The following is a 22779-nucleotide window of genomic DNA, read 5'->3' on the forward strand; positions in this document are numbered from 1 at the left end:
TTGGATAATTGAGCGGGCACTTTACTGCTTTTTAAGTGGCTATTTTTGTTCTGTTGGTGAAATCACCCCTCCTGCGTTTATTTTACACTCCTAAATTTTGAGACTCAACTTTTTATTTTAAAACAAAAGAACAAGAGAAAATAAATCTGAGGTATAACATCTCAGTCAGGGTGGATTTGGTTTATTTCAGATTACGTGACATGTTTCTGAGGTGGTGTTGCTTAGATAAAAAAGTCACTTTTAATTATTTAGAATTAAAGTTGTGTATGGTTTGATTATTCTACAGTATATTTGTGAAAAATCAACTTTTTTGTACTTTATTTACTGTTCTGCTTAAGCCCTTGACAAATTATGGTTCACTGGATAAGTTCAGCTGCCACTAGATTAGGGCCTTATTACAATATAAAGTAAAATAGTTGAATGGCATGAGGTGGGTAGTGGCTTTACATTTACAATTTATACTTACATTTTACTAAAGTTCAAATGCATACTATTTTTAAATTATCCTAACTATCTTTTTCATATTCAGGTGTATTCAACAAGAAGATCTACTTTTATTTTAGTTTTACTCTTCTGTTTTAGTTCTTGACAAAGTTTAGTTGATATTATTTCACATGGATTTTGTTTTTGCTTGAGGCTTACTGGAAAGCTGCTATCAGATGGGGCCTATATTACAGTCTGATTAATATAAAATTATTAATAATGGCAATTCAACTGGATTACATTAGATATAAATGAGGGTGGATTTGGTTTATGTAATGTGATTTAACATCTAAGCTTTGTTAAACATTTATATTTGGGTATCTTTTTAATGTGCACTTTTACTTAATCTTTGGTTTGGTTTGGTTTAATGTCATGGATTGTGTTTTGGTTTTAGATTCACTTGGTGATTTAATGAAACTGCCAGCAGATGGCGCCCAAATTACAGCAGGATAATGTTGAGTGATTGATAATTGTAATTAATCTAAAATGCATTAAAAGGTCCGAACCAGGATGAATTTGATTCATTTATATTAATGCGTAAATGTTGGGCCCGGTTCTGATAGACTGTAAACATGCTTCTGAGGTAGGTAAAACTTGTATTTTACAATTTATTACAAGTATCAAATACTAACAAATCAAAGTTACACTGTTTTTGTGAAAATTAAAATTATATCATTAATTTTACAGTTGTTTTGTCTTAATTTGACCTAAATTCCATTTTTTTTAGTTTTGCAGTTGTAATTATCTGTTATGCTGATCTGTTTTTTACACGTCTAGCAAAAGACAAAAAAAATAGGAGAACGAAAAATCCATTACAGTATAATAAATGTGCCAGTGTTAAATATACACTATTACACTGTTAGCGTTAACACTGTGGGTGTTACATTTTAAAATACACATTTTATATTTAACTCTAAATATGTAGGTTTATTACTGACATATTTACTGCGTAAATGCACTAAGGTTTCTGCGCAGATATATGTTTTATTTTAGTTGTTTTAAAGGTTTAGTTTGCTTATGCATGGTTCATTGTTTTGTTAAATTGACACTACACTGAAAAAAAGTACAGCTTAACGTTTGAAACTGAATGGACTATTTTTAGTTAATTGAAGCAAAAAGCTCTTTAAAAAGTCTGAGCAACAATATATTTCTTAAGTTGGGTGGAAACAATGTTTGTAACAATATTTTTGTTTGTTTCACAAGATAAAAAGAGTGTATGCTACTTTTACTTTTACACATCTTTGCTGACTGCAGGGTATTCTCCTATATTTGTTTCCAATAACTGTTTATTTCCACCATGAGATGAAAACACTTCTGATTTTAGATCACACATAATGTTACATTGTAAAATAACATGATAAAATAGAGTTTGAGAACATTTTCGGTTTAGTCTGCTGGTGTAAAACCTCACTCCTCATATCAGCATCACCATCACCATCATCCCCCACTCTCTACCCCCCACCCCCTCTCTCTCTTTCTCTGTTTTAGTTTGCCTCTCCCTCCCCTTTCATGCTCTCTCTCTCTTTGTGTGAATAAAAGTGCGCGTGCTGTCGGTGCTCTCACTCCGCGCTCTGCTGCGTGCCGCTCCATGCGCTTCTCCCTCTCCTCAATCCTCATCCTCCTCAAGGCAGCATCATCTCATCAGCAGCAGCATCATGCTGTGGAAATCCCGAGCCAAGACTGATCCATACTGCATACAGGTAAACACACATGTTACTGTTTTTTACTTTTTTTTTTACAGATTATAGACAAACTTTTTGATGCAACTAATCAATAGAATTGAGTTTGCATGTGAAATTGAGTTTTTTGTAAGGGCTGCATCAAACATGTACAAAATAGATCACCACTGTCTATTAGCTATTTTAAACATGCAGGAGGAGCTATAATTTTTTTAATGTCTAAATGTTTCTGTTTTATTTGTAATGTTTTCCCTCTACAAAGTAGTTTACATTTAAACATTTAACAGACTTTCTATTGACAAAATATTGTAAAAAAAGTAAAAGTAGTCTAAACTAAAAGTGTTTTTTTGTAACACTTAAAAAAGTGTTTTTTGTAACACTTAAAATTGTAATGTTGCTCAGACTTTTTTAAAGAGCTTTTTGCTTTAGTCAACTTGATAAAAATAAACAACAAGGTAAATTGCATTTGTTTTATAATACTGAGTGACGCTTAGTTCAACTAGATTGTTTCTTTCTGTCCTAAACAATCAAACAAACTATGCTATTTAAAAAAAAATGAGCTAAACTGCATGTATTCATGTTTAACGCGCGTGATAAGAAATGCATGCAGCTAATACTATACGATAAAGCTTTACAATTTAACTTCAAATGTATTATTATTTTTTTATTATTTTATATCGGACATATGTGTATTTCACATTGTGGATTGTAGATTCTAAATAAAATTAAATGTGATTTGGAAAAATGTATTTTATTGCACTGATTCGTAAAAAGATCATTGCATTATTTATTTATTTTTTAAATGTAGTCAGTTGCTCAAATGCAGTTTGGAGGAATTCCTGCATTGCTGCATTGGCCCTTTAAGGTGCCCCCTCCCCTCCTGTTAGGGGGGTATAAGGGCCGGAGCGCTGAAGAACCAGGGCAGAACCGGCCTCCTGCACCCACTCTAACTCCACTAATGCCTCTCTGGGACTTTTACTGATTTATCCTGATTTATCTGGAGGATTGTTTTTCCTCTCCACACATTCACATCCACATACCCATGCTATTGCACACCTATTCCGCCATGGTGAGTCCACTGTCTTAAACCTGATGGATTATGGAAAAGAAGATTTTTCTTTATTTAAAAAGGATATTTAGATTTGGATGAGCTGTGAAGGTCTATGTTCAGGCGTTTATGTATTTATGTTTACAATTCTGCGTGTGATTTTTAAGTGCCAGGAATTAAAGCATGTTGTATGTAAAGTGAAGTGAACAGGTGTGAATGCAATAGGAAACTCTTAAGCAACCAGTATGAATTGTGATTGCTTTGTTTTATATGTTCCAGTTTTTATTCTGAAGCTGCTTTAACTGAATTGATTTTAGTGCAGCAGATCATCGACTCGGTATGACCGATTGACCCTCACACCACTGACTCTTTGACAGATCATCTGTTAATTTGTTGTCTTGCTGAAGAGCTGAAGCGATGTTCGCTTTGTTGCTTATTTGCAGAATGTGTTACTCTCGTTGCTCATTCATTTTATATAGACATTTAAAAAAATCTGTGAGCTTCTTGCCACGCGTGCGCACGTGCGGGCAGGTGCAAGTGTGTGTCTGTGTTAACTAGGACACCTGCTGCACAAACCCATACACACATTTATTCCATACTGACGCTTACAATAAATAGGCCTATAACGTTTATGAAAAAAACAAAGCGTTACTGTAATACGTTTTTAAAGATTCAATGTAAAAAGAAAAAAAATAATTCCTTTTTTCAATTTGAAATTTTCTCGTATTTCATATTATATTAGATCTGTGCTGATCATATAACATCAAAGCTCATTTCTGTGTTTGAAAACTTACAACGCTAAAAAGATGGTGAGGGATCTTTGAATGAGAACCACATTTGCTTCAATAAAAAAGAAAAACATTTAAAAGACGTGTACACTTGTAAAGAACCTCTTTATTGTTAAACTGAATTGAAATTGTTCTTCACGGACCAAACTGGTCTTTTCAATTGAGTCGCTCAATTCGCTTTAGAATTAAGAGTGTACTGCTGGACGTTAAATGTATTTTACTCACGTTTTGATTTGAATAAAATAATAAAACAAATATTTGGTTTAACAGCACCTTAACAGTATCTTCATATTTACATCACTTTTTAGCATAACTGCATGTTAAAACTAAACAAACAAACCAAAAGAGGAAAAATAAATATATATTTGCCTATTTTTCTTCTTTTGGATTGTTTGTTCAGTTTTAACATGCAGTTATGCTAAAAAGTGATGTAAATATTATCTAGATTTAAGTAAAGCCACGAAAAAAAGTTCTTAAATGAACGTTTGGTATTTTGAAGAATGTTTACATTTGTGAGGGACCTTTACATATGTTTCTCTAAACACTTAAACGGTTTGCCTCCAATCAATTTTACAAAAAATGTATTTTTAGGACATCGCTTTGTATTTGTATCATCTGTAAAACTAGTGTAGGAATGTACTTTAGCATTGTTGGTTTGTTGGTTTGGCTCAAGCTATCAATGTTAACATTAAACTGTTTATTTATTAAGTAATTTTTTAAAAAAAAAATTTTATACCACTATTTTGGGCCAGTTTGACGTTTATCCAATTACTTAATAATATTAGAGAGTTGCTCCACCTGTGCTGCAATGACATTCACTACTGTACGCTTGATGTGAGAAATTGATTGGTTTCAGCAACAAGAACATCAAAGAGGTCAGGTGCTGATGTTGGATGATTAGTTCCGCCACTCCAGATCATCCAGGTGGTTGGATGGAACTCCAATGCTCTAGAGAATCAATTTTACTGCTCCTCAGGTCCTTATCGCTGGGGAGATTTATAACCCCTGTTTGACGTTGTATAAATGGTTCTTTGCGCAATTTCATTAAAGAATTGTTTTTTCTTGAATTGTTTTTAATATTTCTCACATTTATTTACATATCTGACTAAATGTGTTAAACAGATATGTTAACTCTTTATTTGTAAAATTGGAAAATCCTCAGTTTGGTCTAGATTGTCCAATTACTCTCAGGGTGTCTGAATATTTTTGTAGAGGTAGAGTTTTGTCCAGAATGTGTGTAGTCTGTACAGTAAGCATTTCTCCTTGTGTGTGTGTGTGTAGGGTCCTGACCGGGCTGATGGAGTGTCCGGTTCCTCGCCTCCCTCCCGCCTCCCTCAGCTCTCCTCCTTCTCCGCGGCTCCTCCGCTGTGCCACACTCCATCCTCAGACTTCCAGCCCCCGTACTTCCCCCCGCCGTACCCCCAGGCCTCCCTGCCGTACCCCCAGAGCCAGGACGCGTCCTACCCGCACCTCCCCGACCCCTACCAGTCCCTGAGCTCCCTGCACCCATCCCAGCACCTGTCCCAGCACCTGCCCCCTCAGCAGCAGCAGCAACAGCAGCAGCAGTGGCTGTCCCAGCGGAGTCGTGTCGATGACGGGGGCCTGCTGCCCCACTCCCTGCGCCGGGACTACCCCACCGTGCCCCGGCTCCTGCACGGACTCGGCGAGGACGGTCCGATCGCGATGCATCACGGGATGGACGACCTCCAGGTCTGTCCTTAAACTTTATTTTTGTATTTAATAAAATAAAAAAGCTTAAATTTCGTTCCCCCAATTCAGAGCGTAAAGGCAAGCTTAATAAAAAACAAGATATTTAGGGCTATTTAAATTTGTAATGACAATATTCTATGCTTAAACTGGACTGTTTTAAGGCTGGTTTAGTTTTTATTTTAATTAGATAATGTGTCTAAATGTCAAAATAAAAAGACTATAAACAATTAAATTAAAATAAAAATCTTATCTTAATGTTAACACCACTTCTTCTAACTAAATTGATTTTGGAAAATATGTTTATACAAATCAAAATCTATATGTATACTCCATTTCTTACATTTAGACATATTCTCTTATCTCTGTAAATTTTTTAAATTGTGAATCCTCTTACAAAACTTGTCTTTGATACCTGCTTTAATTAACAGAGCAACTAAAATGCAATTTAATAGTAATTGCATTTATCTCCGACTGGTTTTCCGTCAAATTAAGACGAAATAAACAAATTAAGATTTAAAGAAAAGCATTAAATGAAAGAAAAATTACTAAAAACAAGAAGTACAGTGTGCAGATCAGACGTGAAAGGGTGACTGAAAGCATTTCACCACTTTTGTATAATGCTCTGACAAAAACTAATTTGCCCATACAATTTAAACATATAAAATAATACAAATGGAAACAAGCTATTTGACTTGTTTTATTCCACTCAGATTAATACATCGACCTAAACAATTTTGTTCCACTTAGAGGTAAAGTTAGAGCGCTGTTCTGAACTGGGTACAATAAAACGAAATGCGCTGTATATATTTTGCCCTATGCGAAATTTATTCAGCACGGGTCAAATTAGGTTACACATTTATTATTTACGGGATGATAAATAAAATTAACGAATGTGAACGAATACTCTACAAAATGCACATCTAAAAGTTTGAATATAAACATTTCTGCACGTTTACACACAGCATGGATTTATGTCCTGAATTAAACTTATAATAAAACAATATTTAAAATGTCATCACGGTAATTGGGTTTTAAAATGTGTAGAACATATTAGTTTACACTTAGACAGTTAAAACATATGTAATATGGACAGGGGTGCTTAACGTTTTATCCTTCATTTAGACCTAATCATTTTAATGTTAATAATAATAATAATAAATATTTACAGCGACCATTAGAGAAAAGTATTGTTAATTGTTAAAAAATCTGACATTTTCAAATATAGTTTTTAATCATTTAGTTTATTAAACGAATTTAAAAGTCGCTCAGTTTGTTTTAGATTTTCTAATCATATTTAATCTACAATTTCCGCGATTTCCTGTTTCATTATTGTTAGGAATATCGAAACAAAAATTAGTTTGATCCTGGGTAAAGAGCAGTGCTTTTAATATTTAATTTTAAATTTTACTGTATTTCTGTGTTTTCTATAAATACACTAAGTATAGGGATTTGTATTTATTGTTGTTGATTTTGGCAATGGATTTGCAGTGAGTTTGCTATTGTTCTTAAAATGTGTCTTAATTTGTAAATAGTTTAGAAACGAGAGCAGATCAAGCTTTATTTAACTTCACAGACTGATTAAAAAAAACTTACAAAAGTACTTCGCTCTCCACTCAAACTGTAATCTATAACTAGTGTGAACAAGCAAGTGTCCAGGGACGCCTTTAAACTAACTAACTGCCCACTAACATCGATAGACGTTGTTATCTCTTGAATGTAGGTCGTGACATCGGTGACAAAACAATAAATCAATCAGGACAATACCTAATGTCAATTTGACGTATAGGACGTTGATGTACAGTACTGTGCAAATGTTTTAGGCACCTGTGGGAATTTTAGTAAAGAATAAGTGTCTTATCTGTGAAGTAAGTGTTTGTTAGCTTAGTAAAAAAAAACTAGCATTACAGTTAATAGAAACAGCAATTTTACAAAAAGCAGAGTTTAAAACATCTCCTAATCTCTCCTCATCTGAGTTTAATAGAGTTACTTCTAGTTCTCATCATATCAACACTTGATTTGTTAAATTGGTAAATGTGGTAAATCAGGTGAGCTGCTGACAGAACTGAACATATACACATGCTGGCTAAAGGGGACACCTTTTACTGTATGTTTATTTAAATCTGTTGAAATCATATGTGGTGCTTTTTCAGGTAAAAACACTCATATTACTGAGATAAATGGATTTGTGTCATTTGCTTTGGTGCCTAAAACTTTTGCACAGTACTGTATATTTTTAGTTTTGTGATGTCAAGTAATTAAAATCCAATGTATTCCAATGTATTCAAATGATAAATGTCAAATTGGCATCAAATACCAAAGTTTGGTGGCCACTTCTATGGCATCATTTAAATAACAGTTTGCAGCAGATTTTGCTTATGCAGTTCAAACCTAATGCAAGAGAGGTAATTGTAATGAGGTGAAGAATTGAGGAGCTTTCTGTTACAAACCACTGCTGTTCTTCTGTTCATCAGGGGATGGAGGAGGCCTCCGCACTGGGGATTCTGGACCACTCAGTCATCAAGAAAGGTAAGAGACGAGGACACAAACACACATACACTATATGGAACAAAAGTATTGGGATACTTAAAAATAATTTGTTTGGATTTTATTTGAAACACTGTCTTCTGTCTTCTTGAAGCATTACGGTGAGGATTTGATTTCATTAATTGAAAAATGTTAGAGATGTCAGGATGTTGGATGATCACTACCCCACCTCATCCTTAACTTCCCCATTCTTTCCCGCTTAGCTGCACCACTAAATGTGAGGGATAATCCCCATCTAGTTTACAGCTGACATTAGGCATTTAAATTCTGCCAATAGGTTCATGTTTACCTGCTCAAGAAAAAGCTGTTTGTGTGTGCATTTGCAAATCTGTGTCAGCAATGAGTGCAACTTAAAGTTGGTTAAAGCATTTATGGAAGTAAAACAGTGTCACCAGACTTTGAAATTTAAAAGCACTTGAATTTTTAGCACTCATTCACTTAAAAAGGGGTGCCTACACACTGTAAAACCCGATAAGTTGACTGAACTCAAAACTTTTGTCGTAACCGATTACCTAATAAATTTTAAGTTCATGTAAAATATTTTTTAAGTACAGTGAACTTAACAAATACATACACAAACATATTTAAAATTAATATTTTCCTGAACTTGTATTTAGTCTTCTTTCCGGTTTCATTCAACTATTTGTTTTAAATACACATAGAAAAGTAGATGAAAGAAAACAGTAAACAACTAAAAGTACTGAGAGCACCGCAAAAACACAGAGTTACTGCAGCTCAGTAAATGAGGCTTGTTCTACAGCCTACAACACAGAGAGCAAGTATTTAATAATAATCTGTGATCTACAAGTTTACCTAAGGTAGCCCCGGGTGAATCACTACACACTGATGGTGAGTGTCAGTAACTGTTGGACACACCCAGTATGCAAATAGATTGTGACAGAAGCCAATGGAAAAGAAGCTGTTAATGGCAACAGACTAAACTCAGTTATTATAAGTTGGTTCAACTCAAAGATCTCAGTTTTAATGTATATATGTGCCCACAACTCAAAAAAGTTGAGTATTGTTTAGAAATCTCCAATTTTGTGTAAAACAGACTTAATTTATTTGAGTTCAAACAACTTCTGGGTTTACAGTGCATAAATGTGGGCATATATGGGAAATCAATGTGAAATAGGAATAGGGTACTCCTTTTAGCAGAGTGTGTTATGCTCTCCCTCTCTCACACACACACACTTTCTGTATCTAACTCTCTCTCTTTCTCTCTAAACCCCCTCTTCTCTTACACACACATACACACACACATAAAGTAATTGAGCTCTGCCATTTGATTTGAAGTAGAGACTGTTTCAGTCTGAGTCTGTGCCTGCAGCGCTGAGTGTTAATGAAGTGTTCACGCTCATAGCAGAGAGAGAGAGAGAGGGATTAGAGACAGGCGCATGAAGGAAGAGGAGGAGGAGGAGGAGGAGGGGGGGTCTAAGAGAGAGGGGGAGTGATAAAGAAGAGTTATGAGGAATTCACAGTGTGATCTTTCCACCCAAATACCAAGAAATTGGATTTTTATAGGTCAGGGAGAGCCGAGCGCAAAGCAGTCTTTCCCTCAGAAGCTCTTGTGTCCCTTAGTGTCGCTAACACACACACACACACACACACACACACACACATATATATATATATATATATATATATATTTACACTGGCAGTGTAAAAAATATATTTATATATATTTTTTAAATCACAGAACTGATATTTAGATATTAGTGTACTTGTGAAGGTGTCAGACAGTGATTCATTTTGTGTTGTGTTAAAACTCTGACCACTAGGCTGCAGTGTTGTAGTCTGTTATTATATTCCACAGTTCTGATAACTGGATAAAAAATAAACTTCCTTTATTCAGATTTTATAAATATAACTTACTTTATTCAGATTTTGTAAATATAACATGTAATATTTATAAAATCTGAATAAAGGAGGTTTATTTAGTGTGTTTTTATACTGTGACAGTTTTCCTTAAATTTGATTTAAACAATTCCCTTGCATACAGTACTGCAACACATTGAATCATAACCCCTGTATTATAAGTTCTTGGCAATACACAGCCCTAACATATACATATATTTACACACTTATGCACATATATCTCTTTTTTTTTAATTATAGGTACATTTTAAGTACAAAAATATTTGACTCCTTAGTCACCTTTGTTACCATTAAACCAATGAAGCCATTATAAAATTCAGAATTAATATTTTTTTCAAAATTGTGTGCTATAACTCCATGTGCTGATCTTCAAATAGGTTTCACATGGCATATCTCAAAACAATGTGTTGAAATTGATTTATTTAACTTTATACTTTATTAGAATTTAAATGGGAAATTTGCCCAATTTTACAATAATACATCTGATAAATAATAATGATAGTATTAATAATGTACTGTAAATGTATACTTAATATTTTAATAAAAATAATGAGATCAGAATTTAATATATCATACATGCACATTTTAAAGCGTTTTTTCTAAATGCGCGCGCTAAAGGCCGTGTGTTTTGTAGACAGGGCGCGCGTGCATGTGGGCATCAGTTCCGGAGCGAGTCTCGCGGGCTTTTCGGAGGGATTTGGGAGCGAGAACAAACCCGAAGCCCACGTGAATTTAGGCCTGCGAGCGCGCGGCTTGCGCTGTCAATGTCCGCCAATCAGCGGCGAGAGCGCATGGAGAAGAAAGCGCGCGCTGCCCACGCAGAGCGCAGCGGCCTTTTCAATACGGGACACAATACACACACACACACACACACACACACACACACACACACATACACATACATACATACAACACACTCACCCAATGTCTTATAGGTTGAATACATACACACACATGCATTTAAATTAGGTGTTCCTCTCTTTTTGGGGACTTTACTGATGTTTGATATTGCTATGCTTTTTCCCAAACCCAGAGCTGAAGTGTGAAGCTGTAGTGTGAGTTGGCTTTGGATGGGCTAACAAAAATTTAACCCTGTTTACTGCTCTCTAAAACAATTTTTCATAAATTACTTTAGCGAAGCAACATGAATAAGAGTGGTTTAATGAGGAAAAGAACCAACCCAGATCAATTTAAAGTATCCAATTTAACTGATCTCCGTGTTTTTGTTGGACTGTTGGATGAAAACCAATGTCCCCGGATGAAATCCACGCAGACACGGGGGAGAACTTGGACACTCCAAACAGATAGGGTCTTAAACCCAAGACCCCAGTGCTGGGTGGCGAACGTGCTATCCACTAAGCCACCGTGTCGCCCCAGTGAAAATAAAGAGCGAAAATAAGTGATTTGTAAAAGAAAAAAATTGTGGTTGCTTAACACAATGACCATTTGAGTCAATATGATGTTGACAACATTTGGCTCCTTGATGTGGTCTTGAGGTCAAAAGACACAGTTTTGTTTTATGCTTGCCTATTTTTCTTGCTTCAACACATCACCTTCAGAAACTGCTAAAGTATCCAGACATATAAAGCCACTGTAACAAAAATCACATGTCAGTGTTTTTAATGTTACAGCCATGATTTTTCTAGACAATTCATTTTCTTCATGCCTTTGGTTCCCACACATCACATAGTACACACACTTATGCACACACAGCCTAGAGAAAAGAAAAGATTGAGAAAGATTTTTTGTAAGTTATTTTAAAGGACCATCATAAATAAGTTATTAATAAGGCAAAAATTCAACTCAGCTTTCAAATGGTCCAATGAGTTGTTTTAGTAGACTTTACACTGTAAAAAGTGTAGCCCTGCTCAAATTAAAAAAATTGATGTCCATTTGTTGCATCTAAACTATTTGACTTCACTCAATCTAAATAAAGTCAATTGTTACAACCTGATTATTTTATTTTGACATAAACCATATTACTTCACTCGACCCAATATTAATTATTCACCTTGATCCAAGTTAAATTCTTTACATTTCAGTTTCGGAACCAAACTAATACACTTAAATTGAACCGAACTTAAAAAAAAAAAAACATGGCAGCATATTCAGAAATTCCAGAAGTTACTGTGGCGTGGAAGAGGACGGATTACCAGCGAGATTCGTTTCAGTGCTCTCTTGCTCTTTTTATTTTGCTCTGAGGAGGACACTAAGAGCTGGATTTACATGGGATTCCACTTTTGAAAGTGAAACTAACTACAGCTCCAACGCAGCTAACCCCACTCCCACACACAGAAAACACACAAAGGGTGAGGCACAAAACAACCACATAACTGATAACTACATGAATAATACTAGAACAGTGATAATAAAACATGACATGAAACTCTGGGATAAACAGTAACATAAACATGCAGAAATACACCCACTTCCCCCAACAGGGTGAGCTCCCATAATTCCTTCCGCCCCCCCTCCAGTCCCGACGCCACAATACCATAAGCATGCGTTGCTATCTCGCGAGCGCGTTCAGGCACTTTCTCCCTCTCTCATTCTCTCTCTCGCGAGCGCGTTCAGGCACTTTCTCCCTCTCTCCCTCAGTGCTCTGAAGCACTTCTCTACAACTTCTCCCGTGCTCCACAGTGCGCATGCGCACTTCATGTTTGATTCAAATTAAAAATATTACATCCTTATCTCTTTTCTTCGAGTATGATTTCAGTGGAACCAAAACATTTGGTTTATTTCCTTCAGAATTGTAATTAATTTAGTCTGAATCAAAATTGACACATCAAAATTCAAAAAGGTTGAGTTTCACAATAAAGTCAATAATTGTACTATGTGTTCAATCATATTTATTAGCTTGAATGAACAGCTCCATGCTTCACTTTTTACAGTGTACAATAACAATAACTTTACCAATAATGTAACTCTTTTTTGTGCTATCTAGAGCCAAAAGTTACATTTTAGTTGGTAATCTAAATCGGGTTGTGCAAAAGTTGGACAGATGCTGAATGCTGGTTGGAAATAGCCACATATTTAAAAAAAACTACACAAAAATTACCCAATTTTAACCTTTGACAGATTTAAACATAACCAGTAACCAGTGTTTTTGATGTTATAGCCACAGACCCCAGAAAAGTCATATTTCTCATGGTTTTGGTCCCCACAAAGCACCCAGTACACTCATACACACACACTCATGCACACACAGCCCAGAGAAAGGGAAAGATTGGGAGCATTTCTGGCTTTTTGAATACGGAGCCTCTGAGCCCCTTCAGCCAAGCAAACGGAATTGTTGTGGAAAATCCTGCCCACACAGCCGTGAACAGGGAACTGTGGGATTAGGCTGCTACATGCACTAATCTACTGAACCCAAATTAAGGGTTTAAAGGATGATGTAACAAAGATGCTCCAGCTCAAATGAAAAGCCAATGGGGCTCACTGCTTCCCGTCAGCGTTAATCATTATTAGCGCATGAATGGAGTTTAAGTGTTTTAGGTCTTAATCAAATCTTGGCTTGGAAAATGTCATTTCACATCCTGACAGGTTTAAAAAGAGTCAAGAATACTCAATATATTTCTCATTTACATTATGCATACACCAACCAGCCATAGCATTAAAACCACAGACAGGTAAAATGAATAGCATTGAATATCTGGTGATGGTGGCACCTGTATTCTCAGTTTATTGAAGCATACTAAATGGGCAAGCATAGGAATCTGAGCCACTTTGACATGGACTAAATTGTGATGTTGGAGCATGTGCAGAGAGGCAAGTCTTTTGACATTTTGAATAGAACAATAGAAGTTATTTACATTGCCAATTACCCAACCCACTCATTAGGACGCCCCCTATCACTAGTGATATAACTCCAGGAGGGTGAAGTTAGCCACCGCCTTTTTTCAAACTGCTGCTGATGCCGCATTGCTGAGTAGCATCACAGCACACTGAGAGGGAAGCGCAGCGACTTGGTTCCGATACATCAGCTCACAGACACCATGTGCTGTTCACGATCACCCTTTGGAGTGATGTGGGGAGAGAGCGCCATCTGCCCACCCAGAGAGAGCAAGGCCAGTTTTGCTGTCTCAGGGCTCTGGTAGCTGATAGCAATCTCTTAATCATAGTGGCAGCATTTTGTTGGACCAATTGAAAATGACATGGAATAAAACCTTTATGCAATGATTCTCACTGAAAGTTCTCTTGTAAAAGTACATATTTTGGAGATAAACATTTTAATAATATTAAGATAAAACATTGGAGATAAAGTGTCCAAACACAAGCTCCTCCAGAGTTGCTTTTAAAAGAAGGTATGATAGTAATGATTTTTTTGTTTCACTTTTGCTGCAATAACAGTCTCAACTTTTCTTAATAGACCCCTTACACTATATCTTGGAACATTGCTGTGAGGATTTGATTACATGGCCATGAGCGGATTAGTAAGATCAGATACTGGTTGATGGTTGATTAGTTATAGACTACAGACCACAGATCAGTGCTGCAGGGCATTGTTACGGCAATAAGGTCCTCTAACCAGTGGCCCTACCTTTTCTGAACGTACACTCCAGTGTGCTATTTCAACAGGATAATGCTCATTCGCATACTGCTTCCTTTTTAAGTGATGGCAGCTAATACTAAAGGCACATATGTTATGCCATGGCCTAATGGAACTGTGTGAATATGTAAGCTACATGCAATGGACTATCACAGGACACTATTAGAAACCTCTACTAGAAAACTCCATGTTGAGGAGTATAGCATGTTACAAACAATTTCTGTATGTGTATCTCAACTTATATGACAGAGTTGCCCATATCTGTCTAAATGTTTAATCATTTGTTGTACCTGGTAAACGTTTTAGTTATTTTAGTTATCTTTCTTCCAAATAGCATTGCAATCCATAATTTCCTTTTGGGCACAACTATATTAACAACCCTTTTTTTTAGACGAAGAGTGTACATCCAACTTCACTATATATGAAGGTTAAAAGAGGAATAACAAACAATTTCCCGTTGGAAATTGCTGCACCATCTGCTGTGGGTACAGGAAGGTGGTTGAGTAATTAAAAACCAAAATCAACACAAAGAGTCAGGCCTCAACTGCTGTCAATCCAGATGAGAGAAGATAGAGCTAAGGGAATGTATTGAGTGATGCAGCAGCTTCGCATTAAACCTCACCACTTCCTTCACTAGCACACAAGTTGTCCTACTTTTCATTGCCTCCTGCATTTTTCATAAAAGATCCAGAATAACAGCAAAAAAGAAGAGCTCTTCTGCCTAACAGGAGTCTAATGTGTGCCTCCTCTCCTTTTTTCTCTCTCTCCCTGCAGTTCCCATCCCCTCTAAGCTGAATGGCTCAGCTCTGTCCGTTCTGTCCCTGGGTAAGGATGGCCTGGGCCTGGGTGGTGTTTCTAACCCTGGAGAAGTTTTCTGCTCAGTTCCTGGACGCCTGTCCCTCCTCAGCTCCACATCCAAGTACAAGGTGACGGTGGGAGAGGTCCAGAGGAGGCTGAGCCCACCCGAGTGCCTCAATGCCTCGCTGTTAGGAGGAGTGCTGAGAAGGTGAGTGAAGAGACAAAGACATTCAGACACTGGCTGAGACTAAGACAGACATTTTCTCTGATAGAACTACTCTGGGGTAAAAGATCAAGGGCCAAACCTTTGGTGACGTTGGCAAACATACAAATAATTAATAAACAAATAATGAAGATCTAGGGGAACAATGGTGCATTCAAGAAGTTTGAGATCACTGTAACTGGGGTAGGGTTCCAAGTGGCTTAGCTAAAAGACGCTGATACTATGGATCACCATGGATTGTGAGTTTAAATCCCATGTCAAGCTGCTTTGGCATCAGCAGCCGGAGTCTAAGAGAGCACAATTGGCCAAGCTGTCTCTGCGAGTGTAGATGGCATTCTCTTCCCTCATCACTCCCATTGTGATGATGGCTGAAACAGTCGCCTGTTAGCTAATGTATCAGAGCTGGGGATCCAGCACATTTTACACCTGTATAGCTACTGCAGACTGTCTGAGATCAGTTAAAAGGAGTTTTTTAACTTTGAGGCAAATGGGAGATTTGTCTTGGGAAGAACTGCTGCTGACAATAAAAAAAGATAGAATAGTTAGAAATCAAGATAGAGATGAAAGAGCGAGAGAGGTGGTGTTCTAACCCACTCTGTGTCTGATTCCTCAGAGCCAAGTCAAAGAACGGTGGCCGCTGTCTCCGGGAACGCCTGGAGAAGATCGGCCTGAATCTGCCTGCCGGCCGCCGCAAAGCAGCTAACGTCACACTTCTCACAGCGCTGGTTGAAGGTAGGCACACTCCCTTCAACATATTCAGACTCCCTCAACTCCTCACCAATATTAGCAAATCTAAATTTCTTTTTTCCCCCTCTTTTTTAAAGGTGAAGCAGTGCACCTGGCGAGGGACTTTGGCTATGTGTGTGAGACAGAGTTTCCAGCAAGAGCTACAGCAGAGTACTTGTGCAGGCAGAGCGATCCAGAGCAGCTTCCTACAAGGCGGAGCATGCTGCTGGCCACAAAGTAAGTCCATAATTCATTCAAACTCTATAAATAGTAATGTCTTGGGCAAAAATTGAAATTGACCCAATTTTATCCTAAAATCCCAAATGTAGTTTATCACCTTTGACCTACATTACACTTGGGGGTCTGAAGGTTCTATACTTCTGCGACTGAACTACAAGCCTATTGTAGCTAACAGTTGGAGGAGGATATAAAGTCCAAATTATCCTCCAAACTTCACTATATGTCTAAATATTTGTGGACATCCCTTCTTCTTAAATCATGTATGGGCAAAGCTAATTTGCAACTTTACTTTGCTTTACTCATCTAGCAAATGCCTGGCAATTAGCATGATACCAATAATAGGTTTAAATGTATCTTTGGGTCATATAGTCCTATTCTATTGGCAGCTAAATGCATTAATTAGAAGAGGTGTCCACAACCTTTTGGACATACATTGTATCTCAGTATACAGTATCTATTGGCATCTATTGACATACAGTATCCATTGGCATCTATGTGCCTGTCAGCACCATGCCTAATGCCAAATGTGCCTGCCAGAGGGGTATTGAGCTGTGGAGTAATGGAACTGTGTTCTCTGGAATGATGATTGAATGATGATGAATCTTCAGCAATTCTCCAAAATCTAGTAGAAACTCAACCCTAGACAGTAGAGACAGGTACTCCAACAAAAGCAGGATAAACTTTTTTTAATACTCTGTATTTCAGAATGGACAATAAACAAGCAGGTGTACCAATACTTTTGTCCATATAGTATACAACATAAGTTGTCTTAGTCATCATCTGCTTGCCTTATATCAAGTTATATTGTTTGTATTTTTGTTTTTTGGGAACTCAAATGACCCAACCTTCATATCTACATAGAATAATGGAAAATCTCAATGAAATATAAGGAAGGGCATGCAATAACAGTGCAATTGTTCTATATATATATAAACATCTATAAATATATAGCCATTTTTAATGTACCAGCCTCACTAACTCTCTCTATCTCTTTCTTTCCGCTCACCCCTCAGGGAAATCTGTAAGGAGTTTATTGACCTGATGTCCCAGGACAGGTCGCCGCTGGGGGCCAGTCGACCCACGCCATGCCTGGAGCCCGGGGTGCAGGGCAGCCTGACCCACTTCAGCCTGCTGACCCACGGCTTCGGCACGCCAGCCATCTGCGCCGCCCTCTCCGCCTTCCAGAGCTACCTGCTGGAGGCCCTCAAAATGCTGGACAAAGGCGAGGGCGGCGGCAAGGGCCACCAGGAGAAAGAGCTCAAACACCGCAAATGAGGCTCCAGGACCTCTATCAGAGACAGACAGACAAACAAACAGAGACTGGACTCTTCCCCAGCCTTTTAGAGTGAGAGTGTGAGTGTATTTATGTGCGTGTGTGTGGGTAAGTATGTGCGTGCGTGAGTGTGTGAGAGAGAGAGAGCGTGTGCAAGTTCGCCACTCAAGTCTGACTCAGAAGCAGCTGGGGTCAATTCTCTGCATCACAGGAGTTTGTGCCTGCGGGATATGTCTTCCTCTGGACACAGTGATGACTGACCACTGCTCCTCTTCTGCCCTGAGCAGGGTCCACTACTGCCCACTTCGCCACGTCATGTCCAACCAGGAGAGAATCTCACAAATCAGGATTTCTCAGTCTGTCAGAGAACTTAACCCCTTACCTTTTACATCGACAGACAACAATAACTATAATACTATGTACTAATGTCTTAAATGATTGGTATGGATTCCCATCTAGTAACTGAATAATAAGTTAAAGGAGCTCACCCATCTAAATCCTTAAGAGGTGCCACAAGGAAAGCTAAGTCCAGGTTCCTTGGATTGAAAAAAAAAAAAAAAGATCCCTTAGGAAGCTTTACACACTGTGTTCAAGTCTCATGATGAACCAATAGAAATGCTGCAAAAAATGTTTTTCACATTGACTTTCTTCAACAAAACTATTGGATTTACAAGGAAGTAACCATTGGGAATAAGTTTGTTGTAGTAACAGTGTTTATTGTCCAGGAAACTTATATTTTCGAATAGAATTTGGGGCATGGCTGTGAGGACTTTTAGAAAAAAAAGAGTGTAAGTGAGGTCCCAAAAGTCATCTCTATTGGATGTATACATATTGGATGAAGCACCAATTATTCTAGAGACGAATTCCACTGCTCAATGCTGAGGGCTTTAAATGGGAATTCAATGCTGAGGGCTTTAAATGCATTCAACAGAAGTTATAAATATTTAACCATACTTGGAATCAATTATTTTTACATTGACCTCATTGACATTGAAAATTTAGATGGTTCATTAGATTGGTACAACAGACAAAAAACACTTAAATATTGTCTTATTATTGGGTTATTTATCATAAGATATGAAGTTACATACATCTAGTCTGGTAAATAGGCCTTTACAGTGGGTTAAGTACCATTTTGTATTGGGCAGCTCTGTTTTAGGCTTCCGTACTCTATCCGTTGTCTATCCGTACTCTGAAATCCTGCTTTGTGAATCCCTCTTTGTGTACACTGGCCCTGTGTTTACTGCAGAACTGTAAACGGCAGCTAGAGATGGCGCACATCACTCAAGGAGTGTATTTAAAAAAAAACACAAATATTGTCCTTTTGTACTCCCTGCTGTATGTTTATTATCAATGTTATTACTGTCCTTATCATTGCTGTATTTCAAGGTAAATGTAATATATTATTAAAAACACAATAACGGATGGTGTCGACCTGATACCTCTGGCATGAATTCTAAATCTATTACTTATTGTTTTTTTTTTTATACATGTTTTATTGTATTTCAGAACTACACTGACACACCAAAGGTCAAACAATAGCAGTATGTAAACTGACCATGACAGGATGGCCAATTGTTATCTGATGCATAAATTGATCATGACGGGATGGCTTGGAAACGCCCACACCTGTATAAGTTGTGAGGTGTTATCTTGTGAATGAGGCTGATTTAACACTGACCATCATCATGCTCATGGCAACTTGACTTGAATAATCGGAGTTGGAGCGATGCTTGATAGTGGGTACCACATGGATGGAAAATTTGATTTCTAAAGTTATGCGGGCATTTAACATTCATCCATCCACACAGTGTCACATGTGTGCTGGGAATAAATCATAGAAGGCATTACCACCAACAGTGGACAGAGCAGTGGTTGGTAGTGACTGTGACCTGTGGCATCTGTCCAGAATTGTGCAGGATAATCAAAGCTGGAGAACCCATGTGCAGCATCCTTTAGCTTCAATGGAACGTGACAGATGTCATGGGATGCAATACTGGTATGTCAGGTTGATTTTCAGAATAAGACCAAATACACACAATCAGATTTTTTTTGTCAGTGGTCTTTTGCTCAATACTATACAAACACTACAAATGTGTCAAACATTTGTTGTAGCTTTTTGGAAAACTGGAAAAATTGTATAATTTTTTACGCTGCAGATTACATCACTTTGTTGTGGTGTCATCATTAACAATCTTTTGACGTTTAAGCCACTTTTGAGCCAAACCAAGTTTAATTATAACTTCAATACAAAAAGAAAGCAAAGTTTAAAAAACCTATTTGAAGTATTATGCAGTGTTATACATGCATGTATAAATGTCAATGTCAAACAAAAACCTTGTATTTCCATTTTGGTCTTGATTAATTAACTCCAAATTTTATTTCAAGTCAATATAATCCTTTTAAACCAATTTAACTGAAAATTGAGATTTTTCTGATTTTTGCGCAAATTGTAAGCAAACATCTGATCTACTTGAAATTTATTTCAAGCCAAAACAATCCTTTTACACAAATTTTTACTAAAAAATAAGATTTTTATTTACTTATTTATTTTGCCTAAATTAAATTAGCAAACATCTGCAGCTACATTGGTAGGAACTTTGGCAGGTTCAGATGATTGTTCTGGCCTGATTGACAAGCAGCAGCAGCAACACTAAACAGATTTTAATGCGATGTTTGACAGCTGGTGTGAATGAAATGCTAAACAAAATCCTGATTCTTATTTACACAGAGAACAGTGTGAACAGCAGGAGGCTGGCTGTGTATTCTTTACCTATTCTCACTGTTTATAGTAAGACTGCTTGTTAAGTGTTGGTGCTGATTATTCCAGGAGCACTAGGCCTGTGTGTCTGTGTGGTACAGTTGATCCTCCTGTGTGTTGCCGTGAGCCAGACCTCTGTAGGAGGAAAGTCATGACCGGCGTTGCATTCGAGTCTCGTCAGGCCTCCCGGGAGGCTCCACATGAACCGGTGGCTAAATTCTTCCCCCTCTCACCCCATCTGCCACTCTACCTTCCTTCATCTGCTCGGGGGCCTACTACACCTCCATACCTGCCCCCCTACTGACTCACACGCCCTGAGTGTCAATTCCCCAATCTACCTCTCTCTCTCTCGCTCTCTCTCTGTCACCCCCCAAAACCAACCCACCCACCCCAAATTATAAAAAAAAAAAACTCTCTCTCTCTCTCTGTCTCTCTGACACTCACAGTGCTGTTCAGTGTGTGCCTGCAGGCAAACATATGCTCCTCTTCCCTGCAGATTCCGGTGTGTTCAGGGGGAGAAGAGGGATTGTTTAATGTTTATTAATCTCACCTGTCTGCAGAGGGGGAGATGTGGCACCGCACGCATGAATGCACACACACACACACACACACACACACACACACCTGCACACACCTATGTAAAACATGAATACAAAAATACTTTAGTGTATGAAGGGTGAGAAAACAACAGCACTTCCAAACACAGTGACAGAAAAGAAGCACTCCTTCTATTTTTCCCCAGTGCAGCTCCGTTTCAGAGGCAGAACCGTACTAGAACAAACAAGTCAGAGGAACCTGGCTGGCAACACTTTCCTGCATCACTTAAACAGGCAGGTGTGTGTTTGTAGACCGAGAAAGCAGCAGGAGAAGCAGCTTAAAAAATCAGGACTCAAGATATTCTCAAAATTGGGCCTCAAGATTTTTTTTTCAGTTTTTTTTTATGAAGGTTTTGACATTTACCAGTGTTTTCTTATTTGAAATTTGTTTAGTTCATGAGGATAATAGAATCAATTATTATAAAAGCAGAGCTGGTAGAAATTATGTGATTTTCTGAAAAAAAAAAAAAAAACATTTGAGAAAATATTTAAGAAGATAAATCAGGATTTATTTTTGAATATTGTTGCTGACCATGTGCATCCCTTCATGTCCACAGTTCACCTCAGAATCATTTTACAGTTACTTCCAGCATGATAATTGTACCATACAACAGAACAAAAGCTTTCCTAAACTGAATTCATGGGTTTAAGATGGTTTAAGATGATTTTTCAGTGGTTTGGGATGAGCTATGACTGATGATTCACTTACACGTTAAACAGGCAAGTGTGTATTTATAGATAAAGAAACAGCAGGAGACACAGCTTAAAAGAAAGGGGAATCAGGAACGTTCTCAAGCTTGGGTCTCATTCACCAACCAAAACAATTCTTAAATCCCACTTACTCAGTTTTCATGAAGATGCTGACATTCAATCACTCTCATTTGTGATTAGCTTGGTTTACAAAGACAACAGGATTCATCATCAGCAGAACTGCAAACAACTCTATGCTTTGAAACACAGCATGAGTCTAACAAATACATTTTGTTAAGGCTTTTCTCAGGAAATAATTTAAGAAAATTCTTAGAAAGATAAATCTGGATGTGAATGAGGCTTATTGTCCTCATGAACGTTCTAAAGCGCTGACTTGTCTATGGAAGTAAAACACTTCCATACTTGTCCTTTCACATTATTGTCTGTAAAAAGTGGGTCCTTTTTGTGTCATGTTTAATACAGAAATCACCTAAATATAAGGTACATATGTAAGGGAAGCAAGGAAATGTACATATACTCCCTAAGCTCAGCTATACATATCCTCATTCAGATACTGGAGGGGGTGTAATGGTGTGGGGAACATTTTGGCACTTTTTGGTCTTGTTAGTACTAATCAATCCTGACCTGCCACAGAATATTTGAGGGGCGTTTCAGGGGCTAGAAAGTGCTAGAACAAACAAGTTAGAAGAACCCAGGTGACAACACCACATTCGTGCATCACTTAAACAGGCAGGTGTGTTTTGTAGACAGAGAAAGCAGCAGGGAATAATCA

The 22779-nt window shown here is 37.5% G+C and overlaps 1 protein-coding gene across 2 annotated transcripts; it reads left to right on the forward strand.

The window, feature by feature from the left end:
• Nucleotides 1–2008: 2008 nt before the first annotated feature.
• tfap2e (transcription factor AP-2 epsilon) lies at nucleotides 2009–18470 on the forward strand. Of its 2 annotated transcripts, none has more exons than XM_007247880.4 (7): nucleotides 2009–2183; nucleotides 5280–5708; nucleotides 8180–8234; nucleotides 15454–15685; nucleotides 16314–16432; nucleotides 16525–16663; nucleotides 17680–18470. In XM_007247880.4, the coding sequence occupies exons 1-7, from the start codon at nucleotides 2139–2141 to the stop codon at nucleotides 17939–17941; spliced, it is 1281 nt and encodes a 426-aa protein (XP_007247942.2). In that variant the 5' UTR covers nucleotides 2009–2138; the 3' UTR covers nucleotides 17942–18470. The 2 variants fall into 2 exon arrangements, with proteins under 2 accessions (XP_007247942.2, XP_007247943.2); XM_007247881.4 differs by lacking the exon at nucleotides 2009–2183 and adding an exon at nucleotides 3071–3231.
• Nucleotides 18471–22779: the final 4309 nt, after the last annotated feature.

This window comes from Astyanax mexicanus, chromosome 3, assembly GCF_023375975.1.
Source record: "Astyanax mexicanus isolate ESR-SI-001 chromosome 3, AstMex3_surface, whole genome shotgun sequence".
Classification (NCBI taxonomy): domain Eukaryota; kingdom Metazoa; phylum Chordata; class Actinopteri; order Characiformes; family Acestrorhamphidae; genus Astyanax; species Astyanax mexicanus.